At 41.0% G+C, this 13,731-nt stretch overlaps 2 protein-coding genes across 5 annotated transcripts in view; one reads left to right on the top strand and one right to left on the bottom strand.

Moving 5' to 3' along the window:
* The window catches only part of dlgap3 (discs, large (Drosophila) homolog-associated protein 3), a 108,169-nt gene that overhangs the window by 15,624 nt on the left and 78,814 nt on the right, over positions 1–13,731 (bottom strand). For all 3 annotated transcript variants that reach the window (XM_077548576.1, XM_077548574.1, XM_077548575.1), the window contains one exon: positions 2,052–3,232. In XM_077548576.1, the coding sequence (XP_077404702.1) occupies positions 2,052–3,158 (1,107 nt within the window). In that variant the 5' untranslated portion in view covers positions 3,159–3,232. The remainder of the gene's footprint in view (positions 1–2,051; positions 3,233–13,731) is intronic.
* The window catches only part of LOC144037248 (tissue alpha-L-fucosidase-like), a 47,667-nt gene that overhangs the window by 20,421 nt on the left and 13,515 nt on the right, over positions 1–13,731 (top strand). The window lies entirely within an intron of this gene.

The raw sequence follows: 13,731 nt of genomic DNA, 5'->3' as shown, positions 1-13,731 counted from the left end.
ATGAAACGGTTACATTAACCGGTTCCCATTGTGACACTTATGCAAAGCGTACATTCCGGCACTACACGTACAGTCTAGCCTTGAGGCTTTGGCATCTCACCTGAGTTCCCATTTTTAAGGTCATCGTTTCAAATATGTTTGAGGTCTAATCTGCCACCCCTTCTGGCCTTTCACTATCGCTTCCATGCTCTTCTCCTCTTATTTCGTTATCCCCTCCGTAGCAGCCATCACTTTATCTCTTCCCTCAGCTTGGATTCCTATCTCGCACCCCGTATATTTCCCTCCATCATTGCACCTGATATGTTATATCTGCCTATGTGTCACTCTTTCTCTATAATGTCATTTTTGTCATTCTTTATATCCAGATCGAGATAAGAAGAGAGGGGCTTAGGCATTGTTGAGGTCCGAAGTCCATCAGTTTTTGTGGTACTTCATTTTGCGACGGTTATTTGGCTGATTTTTCTCAATTCTAATGTCTGGTCTGCATTGTGGTATCCATTTCACCATGAAAAGATCATTTATGGCTATCTCGTGATTTCATTTGCCAGGAAGTATGAGTTTGTTTACTGGTGGTGCTGTCGGAGAAAGCGCCATCTTCTAGCGATTAAAAATACATCTGACGTGGTTTAGAGTGACTCAACGGCACCGTCCACAAGATGGACAAAATTCTCAAAGATAAATCTATTGTTTTACTCTACTGTTTCAGCTTTGCCAAACTATAAAGTCTGAACGATATATTGTGTGAAATGACAGCCATTTTAGAAGCTTTGTGAAGCAGTGCAAAGCCAACATGGAGATATTAACTTTTCTGATGACGGTAGAGGCAAAACAAAACAACACTGTTTCATTAAAGTTAAAATTAATTCTCGGGGTGGCATGTTTTGACATATCAGCGTTGACAGTGTACAATGGAAAGTACTTTCATTCCACTTTCATGAACACAGTTAAGATGAATTCTGTCAAACCACAGAAAAAGCCTTGTTGCATCTTACTGTCAAACATACTGTAAATTATATCTATTATATAAAGCTCTATTGTGATTTAACAAGGATTTATGTAACACCTACAGAGAGATGCTCTCGCTTTGTATCAGCAGCCTTGAGCTGTGGCTAAGGGATGAAAGTTGACCAAGCTCCAGCGACAATTGTGGCTACCTGCTGAGTGAGTGACTTTGAGAATGCGGAGACCTGACAGCATCTTATTATTCTCAAACTAGTGATTACTTCCTGTTCTTCTTTCTTTACCTCCTTTTGTCAGGGCAAAACGCTACTTTGAAATCCATGCTGGTTTTGGGGAGCGCATCAACATTAACTAACTCATTCAAATCCAAAAATATATATACAGTATATGTTTTTTTTCCTACTTTGTCTTGCACTCCCAAATGTATTTTTTTAAATGCTAGAGCATGCAGAAAGCTTTGATACAGCTTCTGACAAGCGGTCTCTTAAAGCAATGGTAGTTATTAAAAAAAAACGGCCAGCAGGTGGCAGCAGAGTATAAGAGATCAGTCAGGGCCATTTTACAACAAGCTCTTTTTCCCAGTGTTTCCAACAGGCTTGTGACTAATGATGAAACTTAGCTATAGTCTAATGCTAACTTCTGCAACACGGAAACAGATATAAATATACTTTTTTCCTTATGAAAGAAGAGACTCTAATCTCTCTTTTGGTAGGTTCCATGATTTTATAGCAATAGAACAGAATATTCTGAGGACCTTGCAAAATCAGTCAAAATCCAGTAAAACAGCCCGGAGCAAAGGGGGTTGCTTCAGTGAAAATGGCTGGGAGTGAATGCGTTAAGGTCAACTGCTTGTGCTGTTTCTTACGGTAATGGAAATTGTCTTTGGGAGTCAATCCGTCATCATCATGTGAGTAGGAACATACTTTAGTGTCCATTTCAAGTCTCCATTTGATGAGTTTTGCCTGAACAGATTGCTGAGAAAACATGCAATGTGCTGTTCTTACGTAATGCGTCATTGCACAGCTAATTTTCCAAAGTCTTGCTCAACATTAGGCTTCATACCAGACACAAACACGCAGGCTTGCACTCACCTGCAGATAATGGAGCGTCCTCTCCTTGAGTTTGTTCTCAATGGGCACCAGAGCTTTGTCATAGCCTTCTCCGCCCCCCCGAGAAGGGTACACCTCCCTGGCTTGACTGACTGTCATGGCCGACCACGTACTCCTTTTCAGGGAGTGACCAGGGTGACCTGTGTGACCATGGTGTCCGCCTCCTTCGCTTCCAGCCAGCGCGATGGTGGTACAGGCCATGCACTCGGCAGGCCCTGGCCCACCGCCGCCTCGTTCCTTGGGCCTCTTCATGGTGAGCTCCTGGATGGCTGCGTCCAAGCTCTCGTGCCCGCTGGGGTATCCTCTCCTGCCGCCGCTCACCAGGAAGCTGCTGTCACTGTCCAAGTTGTCATCGGAGCTCCACCAGCCGGCTGTCCTGCTGCGGTGTCGTCTGCCCGACTCGTGCCGAGAGTCCCCGCTCTTACTGCGCTCTCGAGACTTGTTCCTCCGAGCAGAGCGAGACTGGTGGCCGGAGTAATGACCCCCACCGTCTTCTCCACCACTCCTGTGACCCCCTCCTCTCTCACCTCGGTAGTCCCCGCCTCCTCTTGTGCCATTGTACTCCCGTTTGGAAGGGGCCTCCAAGGAATGGGACTTAGCGAATAGACGTTGCACCGAGTTGACCAGGTGGCGGATACGTGAGGGGCTCTCGCTGCGCTGCTCAGCACCCCCACTCGTGGTGCGCTGATACTGCAGCGTGTGGAAGCCATCCGGGTGGAAGGGTACCTGCTTCTCAAACTGATCTATCAGGTTTGGAGGGATGCGGTGCATCTTACCTCCGTGGCCCGACGACAAGCATTCCTCGCACGAGTCAAACGACTGCAGAGGCGGATGTTGGCTGGGGTGCGAGCGAGGGAAAGTGCCTCCACCTGAGTGGCTGTGAGAATGGGAATGGGAGTGGGAATGGTGTCTCTCCAGCGCCAAAACCTCCGCCGGACCTCCCGGAGGGTAGTAGTGGCCATCGTTATGACCGTGGTAGTAGTCTCTGGCTGGGCCGTCGTAGTCCTCAGGCGGGCAGTGACAGGGGCCTCCTCCGCCACCACTGGAGGAATGCTGGGACAAGCTTCGGCTGACATGGTACCCTTTCATATGCACCGGGGCGTGGTGGGCCGTCCGGGCAGAAAGGGGGCGCTGTGGGCGTGACAGGGCTGCACAAGTCTCACCTGCACATACACAAGGAAGATAGTCAAGTATGAAAGAGAGCAATAGCACATTACAGCAATCCTTCATTAAGTGCGGGGGGCTACGTTCCAGACCACTCGCGATAGAATAAGAACAAAATTTTATTATTTGTAAGTAGGGGTGGGTGTGCATCCACAAAAGACGATTCAATATGTTTTTTTGATACATGTGGTACACAATATGATTCAAGTATATAAATATTTTAGAATGTAACAATTCCATTCGGTTTGATCCATTGGCATTGCGATTCAACAACATAAAAACTCTCCAAAACTTGAACTATCAAAGTTAGTTAAATTCAAATAAACAACAAATCTTTATACCTTTGTGTACGTTTGTGATAAAAGACAATTTCATAATCTCGATACATAGGATGCAATACAATTCAAGGATGCAACAATTTTAAAATGTAGCAATTCGGTTTGTCAAATAAAAACATTTTCCAATTAGAATCTATTTTTGTCACATCCCTATTTGTATTTATTTTAAAGCTTTATGCACAATAACAAAACTCATGTTTCACAGTGCTGTATCTGTTACTGTGACTGAATGTGTGACTTTAATAAGGGGGGCCTGCCCTGTTGACTAGCTAATTGTTGACTGGCTAACCCGTTAGCCTTGCTGTATTGAGCGACTTCCATGAATCCATGATACAGTGAAGCCACAAAAAAATTAAGTGCAATATAGTGAGGGATGATTTTATTCAAAAACTTGATAAAACATAAATATTCCTCCCTTCCATTGTGTACTGTAAGAAGCAAATGCTTGTAACAATGAAAATACACGATTCATAGTGTCGACAACAGAAACAATATATTTTTCTAATGACACCCTGAGTAACTAGTGTGTCAGAAAAATGACTTATTGCATTTTCCCATTCGCGACACACAAATCACCACGTCGGCAATAGACTGACGATTGATGCGCAGATTGCTTTATGTCATTTGTGAAGTGGCTTAATGAATTGAAAGTGGAAACACGTTTTTTTTTTTCTGATTAACACATTTTTTGCCACTCTCTGCACCCCCCAAATGCAAATGGTGAGCATCCATCCAACAGATTCTACAAAGCAACCACAGAAAGATGTCTGACTCTCATTTATCTCAATGGCCGGGCTGATAAATCAAAAGTCTCTCTCTTTGCTTTCCGCCTCAACTCTTCCATGGAGCACCTGTTAATTGATTACTTGTCCAATACTGTAATTGATTATTTTTGACACCTCTAGAATGGAATGCGTTCATGTTTGGAGTTTCCATTGCAGTTGTCACCAAATGCTCAAAAACTGGCGATTAAATTCCAAATGGGATTAAAGTGGACTTTATTGACTGTAGTTGATATAATCGCCTCTCTGTTTACCACTATCCTCTCCAACTCCTGAACACATGCATCTCGCGTCATTTTCAAATATAATTAGAGTTAAATTGGCTCGGCAGCGTGGGACTCGGTGAGTGCGCGTCGCCGGGTTGGTGCGCACGTGCGAGATAATCATGCAGAGTGGGGCCTGCTGGCCTTGATTGGCTAAATGAGAGGTGCCACTAAGACGGTTAACCCTCATTCAAGTGTCTAGTACACAGACGTGGACAGGAAAAAAAATGAACGTAAGAGACTGGACTGTATTTGTGGATGGACTCCACTAAAATGTTTTTTTGAATTCTAATTGGCAGTGTGCCTTATTTGTGGGTGTCCCTCTATGAATAGATGGCAAGTGTTGTTCTGCCTGAAGGAGTAAATTAAACCCGGTTGTGTTTATCAATGAGTCTGTGGCGTTGTTACAGGCTGCCTGCTATATAGAAGCTGCCAATCATTGTGACGCATGCACACACACAGCCACGAAGACAACGCCAGGAGAGAAAGTGCTACAATTCCCATTATTTCTGACTCTTTTTTTTTTCACCACATGGCACCTGTTCCTCTGCCTTTCCTACTGACCTACTTCCATTCATCCTGGGTGTCCCATCCCACAGTCCTCTCCTTAATATGCCCATCTGGTTCACTGGCTGTTAGCAAATGCTTGTTTTCATTCTCGACACCTTGATCCACCATCAGTCGCTCTAAATATTAACATATCGTGCTCAGTCTTCCTTACAGGCTTTATAAACTCCAAACTGAGGGCTGCATGACTACTTTCGCCATCTTTTATTTTGAGAACTGATTCCACAAAAAGGTGAATTAGTTTGCGAGTCTGGCTCACAGTTTGAGTCTTGGGTCCCGCCTTCAGATGTGAAAATCGCTAGTTACCCCATGCTTGTGTTTTTTTTTTTTTGTACTCCAGCATTCTCCCACGTAACATAAACATGTTTATTAGATTTGTGCACGGTTATTTGCCTATATGGGCTCTGTGATTGGCTGGTGACTGGTTGTATGTTGCTCCAGATCGCACATCACTCTATAATGAGGACAATCACTATAGAAACAGGAGACAGTAAAACATTTTTTTTTTTTCAATTTGGCTGTTGTTGATCACTACGCAGTAAATTTCGTAGAGTGCATTTTACTCTAAAAAGAAAATTTACTTCCAAGTGTAAATTTTACTCTGTTTAAAGTGGGGCCAAATCGACCTTTTAATTACTCCACAAAATTGACTGTGTATATTGTGCTATACCGCCATCTTCATTGAGTGGGACAGTATAGACCAGAGGTATCAATCCAATTTTTCTTACGCATTATGACTGTAAAACAATAAATAAATATAAATATTAATAATAATAATAATTATAATAATATTAATTAATATTTTTTTAATAAATTAAATAAATTTTAATTAAATATTTTTATTATTTTTTATTATTAATAATTATTAATAATAATATAAATATTAAACCACCTGATCATAATATTACACTTACCCAACAAATTGATGGCTAAATAGTTTTGAAATCATAAATCAAGGATAATAGTTTTCCAACCATTGGTCACCTTCCTGTAAAAAAAGGGTTTGGTAACAATAAAAACCCTTGCAATTTTGCAACGCCATTTATTACAAACGATAATTTGGAAAAATTGGCAAAAATTCTCGCAAGAATCGTGGAAGTTGACACAAACGATTTGCTTTTGCAGCCCTTGAGTTTAACACCTGTTATATTGACAGGGATGTGATTTTTCCGCTAATTCGCTTTTTTTATCTCCCGCCCCAAAAAAAAAATTCCGATTTTTTTTTTTTTTTTTTTTTTAAGTAGTTCATTGTGTATGCACATGACTCCGACAGATAACATCTTCTGCTATAACAAAGACATTTGTGGTATGTTCTAATATGAGTTACTTTTCATTTGGTCATGAAATTTGAACTCTTCAACATTATTTATGTGTTAACTTAGTAATCACATTAGTTAGATATGATGATATTCTCAGTGATAGTTTTTAAAAGCAAAGGCAGTCCAATGTTTTTGAATGTGACTGATTTTGAGTTGACTAAAACTGCCATTTTATATGGGATAGTTCAATATACATTGAAAATTTATGCTGTTGTTTTGTCTATTTCTTTGTCATGTGAGTGCATTGAAAGTACTTAAAAACACGGAAAACCCATGAGCTCCCCCCACCAGGGCACTGCCCTGGACCTAGCTGGGTGCCAGCGGCCCCCAGACCCCCGGCTAAATTTTCAGATAATTTCACTTTGGTCAAATCACATCCCTGTATTGACTTTTGACGTTAAACATCAGGCACTATATCGCAATTTCTCAACGGTGTTCTGTGGGATTTCTTCCGTAGTTTTTCTTCCCTACTGTACCACAGTGGAAGCTCAAAGTTGAACACAAATGTGAAGTTCAGCTACAATACAACTACAAAAGCATGCCCCATATGCCCATGGTTGTCTTGTACTGACTCTAGGAATGAAGAAGAAATCTTTTGATGGATGCATATCCATCTATGACGCCTCTGCCTGTATTTGAAGTAGCATCTATTCATTGGGGAGTCAACAACATGCTGTCATGCCGCTGATGTTTAACACTGTTAGTATCAACCTGACTGTTGCAGAGACTTTACTCCGGAGCTCTTTTCATTAAATATTCATGCGATCATGCCAGCTGCTCTGACCCACTTTGCTAACAGCTGAGTCGGCCCCGCTCTTTGCTATCTTCATGAGAGCGTGGGTCAAGGGGGTGCTTCACGCTACGGATGTACTCTACTATAACTTCAAGACCTTGAATACCCTATTTATTTTTTTCCGCCTCTAGTGAGTAGTGGTCACTCTCAAAAGTGTCAGGCTCAAAATCTTGAGGCACATAGAGGACCCGTGGAAGTATCCTTGGGAAAGGTACTGAAGGTCTAACTGCAGTGAGTGAAGGATTGGGTGGGAAAAAAATATTACTACACCTTTTGCTTGAACCCTTGGTAGTAACATTCCACTGATTTTCCAAACTACTGGTTTGGTCTGAGGTTTCGTACGGCAAATAGTTTTGTAGTTATGACATCACATTTTGGTTTGGCAATAAAAAAGCTTGGTGTTGAACTTGTCACATAGTTTGAAAATGTAATATCAATACACTTTTTTTTATTTGAGCTTTTTGTCATTTTGTGGTGCAAGCCAAACAATAGTAGATAATCACAAGCCAGCCGCTGCCTTGGCTTTCATTGGAACGGCTAATGCTGCATGGCAGAGAGCATTTGTGTCCCCGAATGTGGGCTTTGTTGGACCGCGGTTACAATGAACCGCGGGCTCCATGCTGATACGCCGATCCATTGGAGAGCGTGAATGCATGAGCTGCTTAAATAATTGTAGCCAAACGGGTTTTCATTAGCTTGCTACGGGAGAGTACAGTCGACTCTGAAGATACCATCTCCGTACAGCTGTCATGGAAAATGGGCAGTAACAAAAAAAAAAATAGAATTGTCTCATGTTGGTAGGCAGAATCCACATTCTGGGAAAAAAAGACTAATGAACACACACACACACACACACACACTTTTCTCTTCTGGCAGTGAGATCCAGGAAGACTTGAAGATAATAGGAAACATTTTTGGGAGTGGGGAGACGCTTGTCATTCCTGCCCATACAGAAGGAAAGGTCGACAAGAGAGTAAAGTGGAAAGACGAGAAGACAGGAATGGAAGTCATGTCTCGGGGTTTTAAAAAATGCAAAGCACCTGCAAGGCGGGCAAATGCTTTTATATCTATTTTAGATGAAGACTTTGTAGCTGGGGACTTTGAAAGGAGAAATGATAGAAACCGGTGTGAAATGACGGCACTGCAGATGGTTCCAGTCACGTGGACGCGCCTTGTGCCTTCTAACCGTTCTATCCAGTGGACATGAAAAAATATTTCCCAAGAGCTGGCAACTGAAATACCTTTTTTTTATGTGGATGACTGAGAGTGATTGAAATGCAAGTGGAGCCTAATGCCATAACTGTCCACGTCATTTTTCAACATTTTTGGAAAACAAGAAAAATTACAACCAAGCATGCATTCTTATTGACATTGTGACAGTAAGTTAAAAATGACATGGGCAATTATGCTATTAGGCTAAAGCATTTGGATCAAATTTGATATATTTTGGTATGGAATTTAGCACAGGTTTGCGTGAGTGAGTCTGTGTGTGAGAGAGATTCTGATGGCCACAGCACAAGGGAAATATGCCGCCATCATAAGGGCAAAATGGAAGAGAGCCTTGGGGGTATTTCCTTCTGTCTTACTCTCCTCCTAGCCTTGCCCTGCTTTTCCATCTACCCTGATTTTCCACTTACAATTTGACACATTTTCTCTCATCATTTCTAGAACACACGTTCGGGCAAGTGTCATTTTTTCTTGCCATTGAGAAGCTCCAAGGAACTGACAAGTAGGACTCACTCGATTTCCATTGAGGTGCTTGAATACACACAGCTGTGCCTTGAGATACAAATCCAATGGTAAGATAGCAGCATATATATACGGGTGTGCGGATCGGCGCGAGGACTGTTCAATTTATTTGTAAGTGTAACTCAGTGAGGTTGCGATTTGACCCGATATGGTACGGCTCAGTTTGAGAGGGTATGATCGACGCAATGGATTTTTTTGTTGACATTTCACATACATTTGAATGCACTTGTCAATACTATATATATATATATATATATATATATATATATATATATATATATATACAGAAGTAGAACGATTTGGTTAAATTTAATGCACTCACATTTTTAATAAAAAAACGATTTTCTGGTTCAAACCGTTTTTTTTTGTTGCATCCCTAATATATGGATATTGGATGAAATAGCAAAGTTTGCTGTCACCAAAACTCACCCGAGTGATGTACCTAGCATGCCGGGTGGAGTCAACGAACGGTGCGAATCAGCCTCTATCCACACTCTCTCCCTTATTCTCATCTTGTTCCTCTCTTTGGGGTATCCAACTTCATAATGCCAATCATGCTATGGTTTTATGGCTCAATAAATGTGATTCAGTACAATATAGTGTGTGTGGAGCCTCAAAACCCATCAGGTGATCAAATCGGCATGCCTAAGGTTCATTGAAGACTGCGGCAAATGATCGTTTACTTTTGTTTCGAATCCCTCTAGGATGCTCAAACACATTAGTGAGAGAGAAACGACTATCATTATACGCATGAAATTCATCATATATCAAAACGTGTGCCCTTTCGTGATCATCAACTGTTTACAGCACAGAAACATCCCTAAGAGAGCTGCTGACTGTAATGAGAAAAAAAAAATACCAACACCGCTTAGACGGTGCTGCTTGCTCGTAATTGGCTTACATTCTCGCTCTCCACCTCGATAACGCGAGGGGACATTGCTGGGGACATGAGATGGTCGTACAACAGGAGATGAAAGCTAATAAGAGAATAGCACAACAGGCTCATTTTGAGCTTCAGCTCATCAGCAGCCGTGGACGCCCGGGCGCTCGCCTCTCCGCACGCATGCATGTAAACACATCTTATTTGGATATTACTCCCACTCCCGTCCTCTCGCATCTCACGTAGTCTAAATCGTCTCTCCCTTTTCTTGATGTGCCTTGTCCCCTCTCGCTTCTCATTTTTGCTCATTTCCATCAAGAACTCCGCCTACTTCTTTTTTTTTTTTTCTTCTTTTTTTTCAGGAGAGCTCAGTATTGTTCATTCGATTTGACATCATCATTGCTCTCCTTTTTAAAAAAAAAAACAAATAAATTAAAAAAATTTAATAAATGTTTTTATTTTTATTTTTTATATATATATATATATACATATATATATATACATATACACACATATATATATATATATATATATTTTTTTTGTATGTGGGTGAGTATGTGTATGTGCGTGCGTGCGTGCGAGCGTGTGTGTATTCATCAGTTCACCTAAAGCCCATTAAAAAAAATCCCATACTAATAATATAATCTAATAATAAATTGCCAAATGCAGAAACATCAATGTAAGTTATCACGATGTAGTGGCTCTCGCTAACAGACAGAATTAAGTAACCAGAATTAGGTTAAAAAATTCTATAGACGTAGACCATGTTTCTATAAATTTTGATATTTGGTTTTTATTTGAGGCAGATATTTTTTCCATTAAAATGTGATTTATGAGGAGGTTAGACCATTGGTCGATATTCAGAGTTTGTTTATTTTTCCAGTTAACAAGAATTGTTTTTTTAGCGATAGTAAGGGCTACAAGTGTAGATTGAAATTGTTTATGTGGTAAGTCAGTTGTTGTTAGGTCACCTAGCAAACACAAGTTTGGGGATAAAGGTATCCTACTCCGCCTACTTCTACTTTCTTAATTTGACACCTCAACGGATAAACGTATACTGTACCACACATTTGACCTATTTTTATCATCTACCCATGGCTGATGAACAGCAAGTGAACTCTTCAACTTGCTTTCACTTTTTGGTCTCAATCCACCGTTCCCTCTCTGCCGCTTCCAAAAACTCCCTCTCTCTGGCCTACGTTGTGTTTTGCTGTATTACAAGCTCTCCTGACGGATAATCAAAGGCAGATGAAGGTAGACGCAGCTCGGAGAAGGCTCACGTCACACATTGCTCGCAGGCTGAGCAGCTCAAAGTGCCGCTTCATCCAGATTCATCACTAAGACCGCGCGACGTAATTACTCTCGTGTCGAGACGAGGAAAATGCATTGGTGCGCCGTCACAATTGTCGCTGATGCGGCAGCACGAATTGAAGAGCCCAGATTTATAATTCGAGATAGAAAGGGTTGATGAGTGGTTTCAGACGTCATTTAAACAAGTAAAATTGATTTTCTTTCATCTGTAACTGATATTAAAGACTGACGCACTCGCGCATGAGTGGAGAGAGCGTTCAGATTGGGCTACCGCTACGAGCGGCAAAACGGACAGATGGAAGAATAATATTACAATACAGCGATTGTGTGTTAATCAGTATAGAATGGCTTCTTTGCCATTTAGATGTTAATAGTAAATGGTGACGGATAGCTCCCTAAAAGGTAAACAAAGCTAGGGAGCTAGCTAGCTAGCATCCGGGGCTAAAGCCAAACTGTGGCAGAGTTTTTACTTTCTGGACCTGGATTTGCCACCTCTGAAAATCAACGATGAAATACTTGAATGGAGCCTTAAGTAAGGTTGCACGGGCAGCTGCTATTGTCAAGGTCAACATTTAAGCCAGGAAGAGCTGAAAAAAATGACTAATTAAGCATCTCTGACAAGTTGGGGAAGTCCATCTGCTGTGGAACTTAAAGCAAATAGAATTATTCAGCTACTAACTTGTAAAATACACTCTTCAAGGTCAAGAACAAACTGACGGGAAGGCTGTGTTTAAAAAACAACAACCAAAAAAACGCAAAAAATGCAGTACATGACGGCAAAGGAAAATCAGAAAGAGATTTGACTCATGAATGTTTTGTGGCTGGTTGCTACAATAAGTCTTAATTTTCAAGGTTGTAGACTGATCCCCAGCACTCGTCTCCAGCACTTTTCAATTGCTGCACGTGTATAGAATCAGAATTATCAGCTAAGTATTTTCTTTTTTTTTTTAAAAGACAAGGAATTTGTCCTCACAGTCACAACCTGTCCGAGAAACCCGAAAAATAACCATCAGAGGGAGACAGAAAAAGAAGCCTGGTGGTTTGCTAATTAGCGCACCAAGTTTCTTAGGAAGAATAAAATGCAAATCCCACACTGACAGTGGGGCACACCACCGCATGGACACACACTGGTGTTGCTAGGTTACTTAGTAAACTAGGTTACTACATTTACAGTGCATTTGCATACGTCTTACATGGGTGAGTGATGACAAACCCGCTTTATATTGTATGTGCATTTGCATAATATATGTGTGCATAAGTGCAGATTCTTATTCAGGATTGCTATGTAGCTTTGAGGACACAGTCAGCCCATTTTTTGCCCTTTTTGTTTACCTTTCATTTCCTTTCCTTAATTTGACCTGAGAAAAGTGACTCAGTCAATGTCAGTGCTATAGCAACAGTGCTAACTTCAAAAAGCCTGGTATACTCTATGATTTTAAAAGTCTTAAGACAAATAATCTATACAAAATAGATTGCGTTCTGTGGGAACAAATTTGCTGTTTTTATTGACCCAAATATTTCAAAAGGGTCATTTTAGATCGCATCATCAGAATTCTCATATCAGTATCAGTTTTGAGAGAAGGCTGAATGATGTCAAATGATATTCATGAATAACATGGAATGATAGACAATGAATGAGAATGAACTGAATATGTTGGATTGAATAGATTAATTGTTCATAAACGTCGAAAAATTGTGAAAAATTTGAGAATTTAGTGGAGGGGAATAATAAATAAGATGGCTTTAATGATTTGAACATGTTGGAAGTGGAGTTTGAGTACTTCCTGTTTTTGGGGCACTTCTTGTTGGTTTTGGCACACTTCTGGGTCACTTTCTGTTGATTTGGGGATATTTCCAGGTCACTTCCTGTTCAATTTAGGGCACTTCCTGTTGATTTGAGGGCACTTCCAGGTCATTTCCTGTTCAATTTGTGATCGGCCTATGCCTAGATACAACACTGATTTGTTTCATCGTATGTGCTTTCACTCACATTTTTAAAGAGATTGTGTGGCAAAAGGCAGACCTGGCATCCATTTTGTCATGTGATGTGGTAAAGAGACAGCTTTTTATAGATACAAACAAACTTAATGAACCTTACCAAACGGTGAGAAGTGAGTTGTGCTAGGAGGTCGCTCCTGGTAGCAGGGACGCAGCTGCGCAATATGTTAGAGGTGACAGGCAGGGAAAGTGTGAGCTTTGCACACGCTTAACCCCCGTTCCATATTTTTTCGGGAAGGCTAACAAGGCTGCTTATAAAGCTGTGCGTTGAGGTCAAGCAAAATTCGGTCCATGTGCTTTATGTGATTAACGGCTTCCCGCTGCTATCTTCTTTTGTTGAAGATGAGAACATGGAATTCTATAATTGAAAAGCAAGCTACTAAACACATCCAGAGGTTGCAGAGACGCGCCTTATGGATGTACAAATATATTTGCTCGGCTCATAGTCGACAGTGCGCCGCACACAATATTCCATTTCTCTATTAACCTAATATTATG

Source organism: Vanacampus margaritifer, chromosome 17 (genome assembly GCF_051991255.1).
Source record: "Vanacampus margaritifer isolate UIUO_Vmar chromosome 17, RoL_Vmar_1.0, whole genome shotgun sequence".
NCBI lineage: Eukaryota > Metazoa > Chordata > Actinopteri > Syngnathiformes > Syngnathidae > Vanacampus > Vanacampus margaritifer.
This window is presented reverse-complemented; position numbering and strand designations above follow the sequence as displayed.